Source organism: Vombatus ursinus, unplaced genomic scaffold (assembly GCF_900497805.2).
Source record: "Vombatus ursinus unplaced genomic scaffold, bare-nosed wombat genome assembly UNPS02008961.1, whole genome shotgun sequence".
NCBI lineage: Eukaryota > Metazoa > Chordata > Mammalia > Diprotodontia > Vombatidae > Vombatus > Vombatus ursinus.
The window spans coordinates 3,577,158-3,594,158 of record NW_020948739.1 but is presented as its reverse complement, the minus strand read 5'-3'; the positions used below and the strand labels follow the sequence as shown (position 1 = coordinate 3,594,158).

At 39.3% G+C, this 17,001-nt stretch overlaps 1 protein-coding gene across 2 annotated transcripts in view; it reads left to right on the top strand.

Moving 5' to 3' along the window:
* Positions 1–4,561: 4,561 nt before the first annotated feature.
* LOC114034333 (2-iminobutanoate/2-iminopropanoate deaminase-like) overlaps positions 4,562–17,001 on the top strand; it is a 17,511-nt gene continuing 5,071 nt past the window's right edge. Inside the window, exons 1-5 of one of the 2 annotated variants that reach the window (XM_027849982.1) lie at positions 4,562–4,713; positions 9,438–9,543; positions 15,956–16,010; positions 16,177–16,245; positions 16,810–16,865. In XM_027849982.1, coding sequence (XP_027705783.1) covers positions 4,649–4,713; positions 9,438–9,543; positions 15,956–16,010; positions 16,177–16,245; positions 16,810–16,865 — 351 coding nt within the window. In that variant the 5' untranslated portion in view covers positions 4,562–4,648. The remainder of the gene's footprint in view (positions 4,714–9,437; positions 9,544–15,955; positions 16,011–16,176; positions 16,246–16,809; positions 16,866–17,001) is intronic. The other variant, XM_027849983.1, reaches the window with a different exon arrangement.

The window sequence follows — 17,001 nt, the reverse complement described above, 5'->3', positions numbered from 1 at the left end:
GGGCAGATAATTTAGGAATTGGCAGAGAATGAGACATTTTCAAGGAGTGCAGGATTTGGGCTGAGGACCTGTGAGCTGCAAGGAACCTTCCTGTTCACTGAGTCCACCAGTTGAAACTAAGATCTAGAGAGAAGCAGTGACTTGCCTAATTTCACAGAAGTGGCAGAGCTAGCATTGGAATCGAGTCCTTACACTCCAAATCCAGCACTCTATACTATGCCACACTGTCTCAATTACTATAATGCACTTTAGTAGTAATAATAACAACAGCTAAAATTGATATGTTGTTTACCATGTGCCAGGCACTGTGCTAAGCACTTCACAAATGGTATCACTTGATCCTCACAACAACTCTGAGAGGTAGGTGCTGTTATTATCCCCATTTACAGATAAGGAAACTGAGGCAAGCAGGTTAAAGTGTTTTAAATCTATTACTGGATTTAAACTAAAGTCTTCCTGACTCTAGGCCCCATGCTTTATTCACTGTACCACCTAACTCAGGAGTTATGCATCATTAACAAGCATTTATTAAACACTATGTTCCAGGTACTGGGCAAAGCACTATAGATACAAAGAATGACAAAAACATGGTCCCTGCCCTCAAAGAGCTCACATTCTAATGGAGATGACATGCAAACCACTTTGTTACAAGACTTTTATTTACTTTTCAGTCATTTCTGACTCTTCATGACCCCATTTGGGGTTTTCTTGGCAGAGATACTAGAGTGGTTTGCCATTTCCTTCTCTAACTCTTTTTACAGATAAGGAAACTGAGGCAAACAGAGTTAAGTGACTTGTCCAGGGTCACACAGCTAGTACAGTCGGAAGCCAGATTTGAACTTGGGGAGATGAATCTTTCTAGCTGCCCACAAGACACATGTGGCATAGTCTAAATGTAGGGGCAATCTCAGAAAGCAGATACTTATTGGAGAGAAGGATGGGGCAAAACAGGAAAAGCCTCTTACGGAAGGGGGATTTAGGTTAAGTCCAGGGAAGCCAAGAGGCAGTGGGGAGAAGGAAGAGCATTCCAGGCATGGGGACAGCCAGTGAAAGGCAGGAAGCTGAGATACGGTATGTTATATGGGAAGAACAGCCACAAAGCCAGTGTAATAGAATAGTAAACCACATGGAGGGAGTAAAGTATGAGCCTGCAAAAGCAGGAAGGGGACTGCTTCTGAAGGCTCTTAAAAAAGAGTTTGGTTATTGAATTATAGGTTTTACTAGCCCTTTCACTGAGTTTCCCAAGTGTGCTATGTGATCCTCACCTCTGGTGATATCATCACAGCCTACTAGCATGATTTAAGCTATTTGCTTACAGAACTTTAAGTAACTCCAAAAATCCGTGATCTTAGTTCTAAGGGAGAGGTGTCAAACTTACAAAACTCCAGAATGTTGCCTAAACCAGATAAAAATGTGTTTGGGAAGTGTTTCACAAATAAGTAAAAGTACAATACAATGCAGATAATGTGCAGTTTTTAAAGTCAATATGTAAACACCAGGAATCAATTTCTATTTGCATTTGACACCACTGGTCTAAAGGGTACTTCTATCTCTGCCTCTTGGCTATATGTGATTCCCTAGGATCAACCATTTCTCCCAGTCTAACGTGTGCAAGCATTTGCTATTTCCCTGTGGAAAACTAGAATTAAAGATTTCCAACGGAAAATCACATAACCAAGAACTGTGTCTAAAATCAAATAGGCTGTCAGCCTTAGAAGGGAGTCATTCTTGTCTGAAAGACCTATGTCACTGTTGGATAAGGAGGATGATTTTTTTTTTCTGTTTGAGACTTGTGACTATGATCAATGTAGGGAACTCCTGGAGTATAAACTCTCTGTTGATAGAGTATCTGTTAACACTGGCTGACACTGACAGAATCACATAGAAAGCCAATCACTCTACTGATGACATATTTTCAGGAGTGCTAAAAAACCTCCTACCCAAAATACCTTTTATAGGGGCCTGTTCCATCAGAAGATTCACTCATTTTGGTTAAAGCATTGCTCCTATTAAAAATGTACAGTTTAAATTAAGCTCTACAGCAATCTAAGCCCAGTTTAAAAGATGCCAAAATTCAGCACTGGGCCATAAGCTCAGATTTTCTTGTCAGTTCTCAAAGCCCTACCTTAGAATCCGTACCTTGTCTTTAGCCCCAGGCATTTCACCATGTAAAATTTCCTCTATCACTCAATTCCAATGATCAATGCATTCCAATTTAAGGCCTCCCGGGGTCCCTAAACCAGGTTGGCTCCTTAGGTTGAAAGATCCTAATTATCTGATCACCATCTTTTTCCTGTCCACTCATTGCCTCTATACTTCCAGGCCACAGAATGCTTTTCCTAGGGCTTATTTACAGGTGAAGAGAATGAATATATATATATATATATATATATATATACACACACACAGACACATACACATACATATACAAATGTGTAAATAATATAACAAAGTAGTTAGGATTGTGTCCAAATGCAACCTATTCCCAGCCTAAAAAGTTGGCAATGTTCCTACTCTATACATATACAAGTTTCTGTAGGTCAACTCTGGCCATCTTGATTCCTCTGCTATGTATTCTCCACTCCTGGTCCCAGGAAAAAGTGTCTGCTTTTCAGACACTCTCAAACCAAATTTGGGATTGCTCCAGAAGTATTTCTGGACTAGTTCTCCTTTCCATTCTTCCAATTCCACAGTCATCATAAGCCAGTTGGAATCCTGACATCAATCGAACCTCAAGCTGCAATTCCATGACCCCACCCTCATTTCCCCCTTCTTTAAATCCCACCCCTCTTAAAATCTGTCTCATACAATCTAATAGTTGGATTATATATTATCTCCCACTGTTTTCTAATTTATGTGCATGTTAGAAAATTTTCCCAGAAAGTAGAAAACACAAATAGGTAAAATAAAACACTTCCCATCTCTCTAACCGTCAGAATTCAAAATTATATATATGTATATATTATACATATATATCCATAAGGATTAGTTTATGAGGATTCTAGGGATAGCATGAGGTCACAGGGCATATGAGAGGAGGAGGGGAGAAAGCCCAAGACAAATACTGTCCTTAACAATTTTGTGTAGGATCAATCCTATAGATGACATAACAGGCAACTGCATGACATAGATAAGATAAACCAATAGGTAGAGTGGATAGGATGCTGGACCTAGGGTCAGGAAGACTCATCTTCCTGAATTCAAATCTGGCCTCAGATATTTACTGGTTGTGTGACCCTGAGCAAGTCATTTTAACCCTGTTTGCCTCAGTTGCCTCATCTATAAAATGAGCTAGAGAAGGAAATGGCAAACCAGTCCAGTATCTTTGTCAAGAAAACCAGGAAGAGTCAGACACAATTGAAAAATGACTAAATACAAATAGCATGAAATATTTAACTGTATACAAGTTTGGTTACATAATGAATTTCCTACATCAGCTGCCCAAAAGACCAGAGTTCAAATTCTAACTCTGCCACTTTCTTAGGTAAATGCTTTACCTCTCTGGGTCTCCCTTTCCTCCTCAGTAAAATGAAAGTTGTGTCCCTTCTAGTTCTAAATCTGTGATCCCATGAACTCCTAGCCTTTGCTCTTGGCAGGCTGAGGTTGAAGAATGAACTATTTCAAACTACAGGACCTTAAAAGAATCATCTAATCCAACTCTTACCTTAAAAGATGAGGAAATAGAGGCCCAGAGACACTAAGGGATTTGCCCAAAATCAAAGACAGTAATCAAGGAAGCTAGGATTATAAACCCATATCCTCTGCCTCCAAATCCAGTGCTTCTCCCACCATGCCAAGCTGACTCAGCTCAGGAAGACCTGCAATGGAATTCAGGATGCTAAGTGACCCTGGATGAGTCCCTGAACTTGCCAGCCTCAAATTCCTCATCTGTCACAGCAGACATAATCAGGACATCTACAATACATAGCACCAACAATAACCGTAGGCATTATTAGGACCAAGTAAGCAGTGGATAAAAAGCATTTTGTGATGTTTAAAGCATGACAGTCATTATTATTGTTAATCTCTGTAGCATTTGCTACTTTGGGTGATGGGCCGTTGAGAGGGGGCGGGTGGGATAGGTGTAACTCTCCTGCTCTGACTCCTTGGCTAAAAATTATTTGGGCTGTCGTTCATTAGTTCAGCCCTTGACCCTGAACATCATTAACTCAGTCCAGTGCTCGTCCAGGGCTAGTGGGCAAGAGAGGGAAGGAACCCAAGGGGGCGGGGAAGACAGCTGGCGCATGCCCAGTGCGTCCAAACAACTTTCTCCTAACCCTTCAGGAGCGGTTACTTCACACACCAGTCTGTTAAATAGCCCTTGTTGAACAACCAGTACATACACAACGACATATTAGGCAGGAAATGAAGTACTTCCATCTGAATGTGCGAGCAGGAGCTGGGAAGACACGAGTAACAGACCCACTGGCTAAATGGCTCGGCTCCGCCACCGCCGCCTCGCCAAAGCAACACAGCCCCGAGGCAGTGCGCATGTGTAAACTGAACGAACTGAGACTATAATTCCCAAAATGCTGTGCGAAACACTCTCCCAGTGCATGTGCCTTAACAAAGTCCGCTGCCTTTCCTGACCCGGGCCAGAACGTAGACACGTAGAATTAAAGAGAGGCAATTAAAAATACAAATTGTCATGACTTCCTTTATGAAAGAAGTACTCAGCACAGAAAAGGCACCACAAGCCCTCGGCCCCTACAGGTAATAATAATAATAATGCATTCGCTAATAATAATAATAATGCATTTGCTTATGAATAATAATGCATTAGCTTAGGAACAATAATCAGTGCTTTTGATTAGTTTACGTGTTAAGGGTTAGGTCAGATGTAGGCCTTTAATTATGCTGACGAGATGAGTCCCTGAGAACGTAGACTGCACTGGCAAGTAAAATCAATTAACTTTCTTTTTGATTTTTAATAACCAACTCCTGCACCAATTCCAAGTAGCATGGCTAGTTCTGCAAAGGAAGCTAAGAACTTCTGTTTAAATGAGGACAAGAAAACATTTACCTTACTTAATAAAAAACGGAATTCGTTTTTATAACCTTCACATCGTTTCTTGTCTTTGATTTTTTTTTTTTTTTGAGTCTGAAGTTTGTTCTTCAGAAGCAAAGGAAATGCCAGCAAATTACTTTCATAAAGCCAGGTCCACCTAGCCAGTAGAATGGAAGCTTCTCAGGATTGGGACTCTTTTTCCTTATGTCTTTTTATCACCTAGCACAGGGCTTTGTATATGATAGGTGCTTAATAAATGCTGATTAGGTTGGATTGGGTATCATCTTCCCCATTTTGCAGAGAATAATTTTCTTCTGCACTGGAGTAGTTTTAAGTTCTAAGGGAAATAATTGACAATTAAGTGAAGGTAATTTATTGTAGGTGGATCCAAGTTTCTAAAGATTAAGAAATACACAAATAGAGAGAGGTGTCTGGAGTGGAATAACCAGAACAAGTGGAAATCTCTTGTATTAAATAGACATAATGTGCAACTTAACACTGCCATTGGCTATAGAGTTGAAAGGAAAATGTGAACATAGATATGCAATAGTTAGAGGCAGAGCATGGGTGTTGAGTCAGAAGACTTGAGCCCTGGCACTGATGCTTTCTAGCTCAGTGATTGGGCAAGTCCCTTAATTATTTTGAATCTCAATTTTCTTTAAATGTGGAGACTGATTATAATGATCATCATCATTATTTCTATGAATATTATTTTGTTATTGCTGTTGGAGTCATAGTTTATACTGCTCTCCTTGTTGATGGGCTCACTTCTTTGTACCACAGGTTGTTTTTTTGTTTTGTTTTGTTTTCTTTAATATTTTGTGAATACCATTGTGTTCTTTCTCTGGCTTACCTCCTGTTTGAAATAGAAATGGGGTGACTAAACTGTACAAAAAGATCCCCTGTAGGCTGTATATTGACTTAGAAAACCACATATTAACATTGTCTATGGTTTATTATATTTTAATTCATTTCGTTAAATGTTTCCTGATTACATTTTAATTTGGTTTGGCTTCATTCAGAAGGTTGTGGGCAGTGTTTCCCTCTGCTTTAAGTGATTAAGTTACATAAATGAAGCTTATTACTACTCTTATTTCTATTTAGAAGTAACAAGGAAACTGATGAAATCACAAGACTGTTTAGGAAAAAAAACCTCATCAGATATTTTACCTGAATATCACTGACCATTGCCAAGGTTAGGGGTCAGGGCCATTTGGGGGCCAATATGTTAACTTTTCCTGTTGCAAACACATTTTCTGTACACTCAGCACTTTTGTCCAAAAGTTCTTGCCAGCTAGACATTGGACTGAACCTTCTACTTTCCAAGCCATTTCCCTCATCTCACTGCTAGGGACAATTTCCCCCAATCCCTTTCCAAACTGGCTGCACTAGGGAAGAAGGTACGGGAGGTGTCCATCACTCATTTGTGCATTCATCTATGTATAGCCAGCTAGCTATTCAGGGACTGATAGTACTCTGAGGAGCAGTCCCAGCCCTGCCGATAAACTTGTTAGAAGTGTGACTAGCATTCTTAGCATTCTGTTTTGTTGGTATTTGTAGTCAGCGTTTAGAATCATGCTGATGAAATTCAAACCAAGAAGAATCTAAATTCAGTTGAACTTTCATACCGAGTAATGAAATGCAGCTAGGTGGTGAAGAGGGCTGAGCCAGGCATCAGGAAGACCTGAATTCAAATCCAGCCTCAGACACATAACACTAATCGTGTGACCCTGGGCAAAGTCACTTAACCCTGATTGCCTCACCAAAAAGAAAAACAAAAAACAAAAGGGGGCCTCAGAAGCTCAGTGTCTGTGTAACCCTAGACAAGTAATTTAACCCCATTCTTCTCAATTTCTTCATCTGTAAAATGAGCTGGACAAGGAAATGGCAAACTGTGAAATTGATTATTGATAACTGATTAATTAATTGTTAAGAGTTTTTAGTTAATATCTGTAACTGATATGTATGGATCAGTGTAGACCTTAGTAGTAGAGTTTGTGAGAGCTTACATACCCAAATCTTAAGGGCTACAAGCTGGTTCGGTCTCGAGAGAGATAAGGAAGATGAATGGTGAATAAATCAACCTGGTCAGGAGTTGTTTTGCCCAGCACTTGGTCTCTCTGATATTGTGGTATTTGGCACAGGACTTTCCAGAGGATGTTACTCAACTGTGTGTTTTTCCTGTTGCTATATGCTCTAAAGACCACCTTTGCCAGTCAATGTGCTATATAGCCCACCCTTCAGCTTTCTTATACACCAATCACAGTCTTAGTTTAGTTTGCATCCTTGGAACTTATGTAATCACCAAACTGCATAAAAAGCTGCTCCAATTGTAAGGTGTGTCTCTGGCCTCCAAGGGTCCATTGACCTCCATTATTGACAACTGCTAACCTTGCTAATAAATAGATTATACTCAGACCTCTGTGCCTCAGATTCTCTTCATAACAGATTTTTATCTGACAAAACCTCTCCAATATATTTGCCAAGAAAACTGGAATGGGATCACTTGTAGTCAGACACAGCATCAACAATGAAATGAAGGGACTGCTTTTTACTAATCAACCAGTTAGCACTGTGTTAGAAGTGCTGTGGGACTGGGTCTTTCTATACACTTCCTCCTGTAAGTAACAATCCTTGTTTATGAAAAGAAATGCTAAAACTTTTAAAATATTTCAACAAATATTTATTAAGCACCTATTGTATACACAGCATTCATTCTTTTTTTAATGACACAAAATGATTTATTACATTCCAACAGATAGGAAATGATTGCTTACTAAGGTCATTCTTTCTGAATAAGCTACAGAAAAAGCTTGACTATGTACAAAAACATCGTTAAACCAGTAACTTGTTAGGTTAAATGTGAAAATCAGTATCAAATTAAAAGAAAGCATCCAAATGAGTAGATGAGGGAGTGAAGTGACTACACTCTGGTGTATTTAAACCACATATTGACAGTGAAAAATAGGAATGGATAAAGGAATACACATTTTCTAAAACAGTTTAACCAACGTAAATAATTTGCCCCAAAGATTAAAGAATCCTTGAAAGTCTCAACTAGAAAGCATTAGACATCTTCGCTAAGTAGAGAGACATAGAGCCAAGGGCTACATCAATTTAGAAAATAAATTCACTTTGAAAAACTTATAAAGGAAATTTTAAAATATTTTTCTCCAGTGTTTTTTACATTTTTTAAATTTTTCATTAATTTATTTATTTTTAGTTTTCAACAATCACTTCCATAAGCTTTTGAGTTTTAAATTTTCTCCCCCTTCCTCCCCACCTTACTCCCCAAGTGTGCAATCTGATATAGACTATACATATATATAATATATGTATATTCCTATTAAACATATTTTCACATTAGTCATGTTACAAAGAAGAATTAGAACCAATAGGAGGATCCACAAAAAAGAAGAAACAAAACAAAACAGAAGAAAAAAAAAGAGCAAATAGTATGCTTCAGTCAGCATTCTAATCCCATAGTTCTTTCTCTGCATGTGGATAGCATTTTCCATCATGAGACTTTTGGAGATGTCTTAGATTCTTGCATTGCTGAGAAGGGCTAAGTATCGAAGTCAGTCATCTCACAACATGGCTGTTACTGTGTACAACACTCTCCTGGTTCTGTTCACTTCACTCAGCATCAGTTCATACAAGTCTTTCCAGGTTTTTCTGAAGTTCACGTGCTCATCATTTCTCATAGCACAATAGTATTCCATTACGTTCGTATACCACAACTTGTTCAGCCATTTCCCAATTGATAGGCATTCGCTCAATTTTCAATTCTTTGCCGCCACAGAAAGAGCTGCACACAACATTCATTCTTTCATGCATTCATTTGGACCCTTTTTAAAAAACTATTGCTTTCTTTTGTTGTTATATCACCTTCATTTCAAATAGATTTCTCTATCTTCCCCACCCAGATCTGGATCCATTCCTTGTAACAAAGAATAAAAAAGAATGAGAAAAAGTTTAGCATAATCCACATACCAACAGAGTCTAACAATGGATAGTGTTTTATACCAATGGTGTCAAACTCAAATAGAAACAGATCCTAGAGAGCCATATATTGAATTAGGAAACCACAAATCAACATTATCTCGGTTATATTCTATTTTTATTTATTTTATTAAACATTTTACAATTACATTTTAATCTAGTGGGGCAGCAGCCCTGGGGCCCAATTTGACACCTGTGTTCTATACCCATAGTTCTTCCATTTCTGTAGAGAAAGATGAAGAGGGCTGAATTGTCACCTTTCTTCTTTGGGCCAAACTTGACATTTTAATTACATGGCTTTCAGTTTTGTTTTTTAATTATTTAAAAATATGTAATTAATGTGCATCCTCACATAAAGATGGAACTTCTCTTTGCATAGATTCTCAGCACTGACTTAACAGTATCTCCCACATTTCTCCAATTTTAGTCAAGGTTTGCTGATCAACCAGACACTGTATGTCTCTGGACAGGTTGGTAGAGATCCCACAAGTGGAAAACTTGTGTCAGGAGGGCTGGCAGAAGAATTTAAACAGGTAAGAAATCATTCCCCCCTGCCCAGTTGGAAACCCTTCTCATGTGAAGTGTGCCATCAGACTCAATTATATTGAGTGATCCTAAGTTTGATAATTGTGACTAGCTGATATAATTAAATGTGACAGGTTATGGCTAATTTCTCTTTTAGATATATCTTAAGAAATGCCAAAAGACTCAACCTCCCCTTAGTTATACACATCTTAGTAGGGACTGCCAGTGTCTAGGAACCATACAGGTATATGAGTTTTGAGGGATGAATTTGCATTGCTCTACAGGGTAGCAGGTAGAGACCTAGGCATCTTGCAGTAAGAAAGACTTGGGTTCTAGGTCTCTGCCTCTGCCCTATGCCAGTTGTGGGATCCTGGAGGAGTCATTGTGGAAAGCCCCTTTATACCAAACATTAGTACAAAGATGGATTCGGTATCTCCAAGCTTCCTGCCTTCCCTGGCAATGGCCCATCTCTGCAACAGTGTGTTTTGTTTTGTTTCATTTTTGGCTTAGACTTCAGTGAATCTGTTACTGTCAGTCCTTTTAGAGAACAAAAGCTTTATCTTTTTACTCTCCTTGTAGCTGCCACCCCCTCCTGAAGAAGGGACCTGATGATGGGCTGGAGGCATTGTACAGGACAGTAGGAGAGGAAGAGCAAAGATGAACCCCGGCTGAACTCTTGACACAGTTCTGGCCCTCAAATAACCCCTGGCCCTTCTAGGAACATCTAAATCAGCATACTATCCCTTAAATGGTTCCTTACCTCAGAAGATTGGAGGTGGTTACTGCTTAATACAACTCTCAAGTTTTTTGAAGCAGCTCAGCTCAAATGCTGCCTCCTGCAAGAAGCCTTCCAGCTCTCAGGAGTTGTTAGTGCTTTCTCTTTCTCCAAACTATCCTCTATCTATCTATTTATCTTTCTATCTATCGATCTATGTAGCGAACATTTTCAGGTTTATACATATATATATTTATTTAGTTATATTTCTCTGTGAAAATATATGTGTGTATATATATTATATATGTGTATATATGTATATGTGTATATACATATATATGTGTGTATATATATATATTTATATATATTTGTCTGTGAAAATGTTCTATTCACCCAGGCAAGGAGAGTTTTTCTTTTTTATCTCTAGCTCATAGCACAGTGCCATATATATAGTAAGTACTTAATAAGTGCTTGTTGGATTTAACTTTTAATAATAGTTGACTTTTATAAAGCACCCTACATAAATTTTCTCACTGGATCCTCATAACAACCCTCTAAGTTAAATCCTACATATATTATTATTCCCATTTTACAAATGAATAAAAGGAGACCCAGAGAGGTCATAGGATCATAGATTTAGGACTGTAAGGGAACTTAAAGAGCATTGAATCCAGTCCCCTTCATTTTACACATTAGGAAACTGAGACTCAGAGAGATTAATTATCTTGCCCAAGGGCACACAACCAGTAAGTGTTTGAGGCGGGATTTTATCCCAAGTCTGCTGTTCAGTTGTTTCAATCCCGTCCAACTCTTTGTGACCTCATTTGGGTTTTCTTGGCAAAGATACAAGAGTGGTTTGCCATTTCTTTCTCCAGCTCATTTTACAGATGAGGAAGCCGAGGCAAATAGGGTTAAATGACTTGCCCAGGGTCACACAGTAAGTGTCTGAAGCCCCATTTGAACTCAGGAAGATGAATCTTCTGGACTCCAGGCCCTGCGCTCTGAGTCTTCCTGAGTCCAAATCCAGTGCTTTTAGTTGTCCAAGTTTACACAGCTGGTCAAGAGTCAGGCAGGTTTAGAACCCAGATCCTTCTGTGTCCAAAGCAACTTGGATGTCCAGTAAGGTTCACTGTAGTTATTCACTCACTCACTCACCAAGCATTTATTAAGCACCTACTATATGCTAAGTGCTATGGATACAAAGAAAGGCAAAAGACAAATGACATACCCTGTCCTCAAGAAGCCCACATTCCACTGGAAGAGATAACACGTAAATAGCTAAGTACATACAAGAAACATACAGGGTAGATGGAAAGTTGTCTGAGAGGGAAGAGACTGATGGATTTGGCCTGTAGTGAAAGGGTCTTCTGACTCTGAGAGAAAAAAAGTTAAAATGAATTAAGTAAAATTGGAGTATTTTACTTCAACATACAGGAAACTAATCATAGAATTTAAAGCAGAAATGAACCTTAGAGATCATCCATTCCAAGGTGTCTTAACCTTTTTTGATGTCCTGGACCCCCTTCTCCAAATAATGTTCTTTAATAATTTTAAAATAATATTTTTAAATAGTTGAAGGAAATACTAAATTTCAGTTGGAAGTGAGTGAAAGTAGTGTTGACTTTAAATCTGATGTTCTTTCCACTGTAACACACTGGTCCCACATCAATCAGAGAATCTCAGAGTTGGAAGGTCATCTAATCCAACCCACACCAAAACAAGAATCCCACAATTGGGCTAGCCGACCTTTGTTTGAAGACCTGTAGTGAGCTTCCTACCTCCTGAAGCAAACCATTCCATTTTCAGAGAGCTCTGATGTGCTAGAAAGCTTTTCCTCACATTCCCCAAATCTGCCTCTCTGTACCTCCACCTATGACTTCTTCCCTCAAGCCCTGAGAACAAGTCGAATCCCTCTCCCATATATTAGCTTTTCTTATATTTGAAGATAGCTTTCTTGTCCTCTCCAGGTCTTCCATTATCCAGGCAAAAGATCACAACTTCCATTTCTCTTTGGTCCATCTGCAAATCAGATAAGCAAACTGCGTAGGCTTTTACGGAGTTAGCCAAGGTCAGCACCTTGAGAGATTTCATTAGAGTTCTTCCAAGTTGACATACACTTATTAATGGCCATTTGGCTGGTTTTGAGTCTCCCTAAAAACTGTGCTGTCGGCTACCCAGCATCTCTCCCTCTTCTCCACCAGAAGAACATGAAGGAGTTTGTTGAAGACTTTGCTAAAATTTTAGGTCAGCTCTCTCCAGTGCTCCTTGGATCTACCACCATTTGATTAAATTTTGCTGATTAGTTGAGTATTAGTGAAAGGGAGACACATTCTTTATGTCCCCTGAAGGAAGCCTGGATTTTGGGGGGGGGGGGAACCTCTCCCAGAGTTCTGCATCATTTGTATCAGGACATATTGAAACACCAATGAGCTTAGTTATGAACCTAGGAACCAGGCCAGAACCCGATGCTAAAATTCTATACAAGATGTAATCATGATAGGGTGGAGATAGGGTGGGACATGCTATTACATGTAAGTGGTCAGACTCATGCATTTCTTTCCTTTGGGCTACTTGTTATAAGAGGAGGAAAATTCAATGAATTCCATAAATTCTGGATTTCACAGATATTACTAGAGTTGTATTGCTTTCTTTAGGCCCTGAGTGTAAGCATAAAGTATTGCAACAAGTAAGATGAACTTGACATCTCAAAGCAAGAGAGTAAATTTAACTTCATACATGTCACTAAGATGTAGTTAGATGAGAACAATTGTGAGGGACTATCTGATGTTGGCAGCTACCAGGTTGAGTGCTGTGGCAAGGGTAGGGTAGGATCTGGGTATTTTGGAAGTCGAGGCAGGGGCTGTGGTAGGCAGAGTCGTGTGTACTGGGATGGGCTGGATACGGAGAAGCCCTGAGGCAATTGGGCAGTGCTCTGTGACATAAGCTGGGTGCAAGGAAGTAGCCGAGCCTGAGCTCCTGAGGCAAGGGGCGGTGCCACGTGGGAGTGGGATGGCAGAGGACTGAGTTCCCTCTGCTTAGTCCCCTCCCTATATGCAACGTCATCCCCAGATGCCTCTTGTGACCTTCCTGACCTCCGGGTCCCTTTGTGCAGCACTGACCCAGTCCCCTCCTGAGTCTGACTTCCTAGGTCACGTACTCTTGTCTATGCGTCAATCCCAGATGCCTCCTTCCTGTATCCAGTCCTAGCCTCCTACGTCACTCCCTCCCCCTTGGTGTGCTAAACTCAGACAGCCCCTTCCGGTATCTGACCCTACAATCATTGGCTAGTAGCGGGCTGGGGAGGAGGGGCTAAGGAGGTACTTAGGAACAAGCGTGGTCAGATCACTCGTGCGCTCCCCTGGCTCCTGCCCTGTTGCTCTGGCCTTGCTGCTTGGGCTTGCTATGATGGTTTGCTGTGTTGGCCTCTGAATAAAGCTCTGGTGTTGGTGCCTCCCGATGGCTCGTCTCTGTGTGGTGATCCGGCTCAGAACCGAAGACCCAGGTGTGGGTAAGACTCTGGTAGTGTACTTCTTATAAGAGAAGTAGGTACTGGCGCACGGCTGGCAGAAGGTCGGCGTGCGGCCAGTATAAACAATGACTTGAATCTATCTCTGGAAGGATATACTTGATTCAGGAGAAACAAGAGATACAAAAGAGTAGTGCCTCTGGGTTGTATAGTGTATATTTATATGTATATGTGTGCATATTATACAGACTATATAGCATTTTATATTAGGAAGACACATTTATGGAAGCAAATCTAAGAACTACAGTGAAAGAAGTTGATGGAATGCTCTGGAGTGAAAACCACCAGAGGCAGAAACAGAATAGATGTTGTCATTAGTCTCTGCTATAAACTACCTGGACAGAAAGAAAGACCAGGCAAGTGAGGAAACAGATCACATACCTCATATGGCAGCGGGATACTAGTAAAGGCAGATCTTCAGTTATCCAGACATCTGCTGAAAAATCTGTCTTTGGCAACAGCAGAGCAACAAATAATTTCTAGACTTGTCTTAATGATAATTTTGCCCTTCGAAAGGTAAACTAGTGAAGGAAACTGTTTTTCTTGAGTTGGTCATCAAAATAATGGGAAACTTGGGGGAAATGACCCTTTCATCTTAAAATTAAATGGAAATAGGATAGGAAAGCTGCATAGAGTCTGACATCCATCCTAGATTTTAGGGGAGCAGATTTCAAAATGTTTAGAGAAAGGATAAGTCATAATATTGCCAAAATGGTTTAATTTCTAATATGATAAATATCAATAGATATAACCCACATCAACAAAAGCTCTTTGGGGAGGATTGGGGTTCCTCATTAATTTTTAAGAGTGTAAAGTTTGAAAGTCACCAAGTCCCTTATCCTATTCTTATGAAAGAGAAAGAGACAAGAAGGAATAGACAGGTACATTCAGAAGTAATTGGCTGGACCTAAAGAATAATTACTAAGGAATCAAAATCAACTTGGAAAAAAGTCTATAGTGGGGTGACCCAGGTATCTGTGTTTGACCCTGTGCCATCAAAATTTTTATCAATAACTTGGATAAAAGGGTGACATGTTATTAAATTGTCAAATGACAGAGAAATAGCCAATTTGTTACATGACAAGAATGAGATCCCAAAAAAATCAAGTCAATCATTTACTAAGCCCTTACTCTGTACCAGGCACTGTGCTTGCACTGTGCTAAGTGGTAGGGAAACAAAAAAAGGCAAAAATAGGTCCTGATCTCAGGGAGCTCAAAGTTTAATTGGGGAGGCAACATGCAAACAACTACGTATAAACAAGATATATGTAGCCTAAATTGGGAGTAATTCTAGAGGGAAGACACTTAAGATCAAAGAGGATTGGGAAAGGCTTCTTACAGGATTTTAGCTTAAACTTGAAGAAAACCAGAGAAGCTGGGAGGGAGAAGAATTCCAGGAATGGGGGATGGTCAGTGAATGTACCAGGAATTAGGAAATGGTGTGTCATAGGTGTAAGGAGCAGCAAGGAGGCCAGTGTTAACTGGATCATGGAGTATGTGAGTAAGAGTAAAGTATAAGAAGACCAAAAAGTTAGGAAGGGGCCAGGTTTTTAAGGAGTTAACAGAACAAATCTAACAAAATGAAATTTAATAGGGATAGAAGTAGTCTTAACAGTTGGATTTTTTTTTTTAAATCAGCTTTACAAGTAGGAAATGGGAGAGTCATGATTAGACAGAAATCCATCTGAAAGAGATCTTTGAGGTTTAGCATCTTGCAAAGTTCAGTGTGAATCAACAGTATAATATGTCAGCCAAAAATGCTAATGTGATCATAGTCTTAATTGTAATAGCCACAGTTCCTAGGACTAGGAAGATGATAGTTTACTCTGAAGTACTATGTTCAGATCTTGACACCAAATTTTAAGAAGGACATTGATAACCTGGAGAGTATCCAGAGGCAGGCAACCATGATAATGAAGGGCTTTGACCCACACCATCTGAGGAGAATGGGTTGAAGGAACTAAGAATGTTTTAGGTGGAGAAGAAAATCCTTAAGAGGAACATAATTTGTTGTCTTCAACATTTGAAGATGTTTGGGAAACTGATTAGACTTTTCTTCTTGAAAGAACAGCTGTTTCTTCAGTCTCTTCAGTCTGTAAAACTTAACAACTCAGAGCATTTATGTTGAAATGGAAACAAAAATTGTCAGTGCCTCCAGCTTTGTGCTTTGTACCAACAGGCTCTTGTAAATGTGGGAGAAATTCTCAAGGCTGGAGGCTGTGACTTCAGTAATGGTGAGTGATTTGATTTCAAGTGTTTTATTATAAACTGGAATTTGTCAGAAAGTAGGAAAGGATTTTTAGTGCGAAAATATCATTAGTCCTTGGATTTGTTCAAAGTATGATGGCTCTATCCCATTAAGTTCCAGAGTCTAATGAGATTGTGTCCATGTGTCTTTAGTGGTAAAGAGTACTGTTCTAATGGCTGACATAAATGACTTCAATCTTTTTAATGATGTCTACAAGCAATGTAAGTTGTTAGTTTTCATTTACATCTACTTGTTCTCTTCTACTTTCTTAAGAAATGAATTGCAGCATTGGAGACTCCATAATTCTCAAACTTTCTCTGGAAATCTTGGTGATCTTCCTTTTTAAAATTTATCTAAGCCTCATTAATTAAAAATATGATTAATTAATTAAAATTATTAATTCTGGTATGAGCCATTTGCCTGCTTGCTTTTAATTTCTCTTTATACCCCTGACTCCAGGCCTGTGGGCTTAATGAAAATAGTTCTAAACAGAAGCAAAATGATGAGAATATAAGTTGATCAAAAGACCTGAAATCAGCATTAGAATAATACCAATTTGGAGGAGAATTTGATGAATCTTTTATAGTTGCAAAGATTTGTGTATCAAAAAAATAATCAAAGATAAAAACCTGAAACCTTCTATTATACGTATTAATGTAACCTCTAAATGGGGCTGTATCCACATTCCTTGCTCTCCGAGGCCTTTGCTACCTTCCTTACTCTATGTGAAATATTTAGTCCTGTTTCATCAGAATTCTTTTCATGCAGAATTATTTTACCTCCAGTTTTCAAAGGTAGTTTTCCAGCCAGATCTACCTACCAAGTTGCTGCTTTGCCTCTTGTAAGTAACAACCCTTATTTCTTCCATCAAAACCGTTTTTGGATTGATTTTAACTCAGCCAAGGTTTGAGTACTGGATTGGGGAAGGGGGTGTGTGTGTGTGTGTGTGTGTGTGTGTGTGTGTGTGTGTGTGTGTG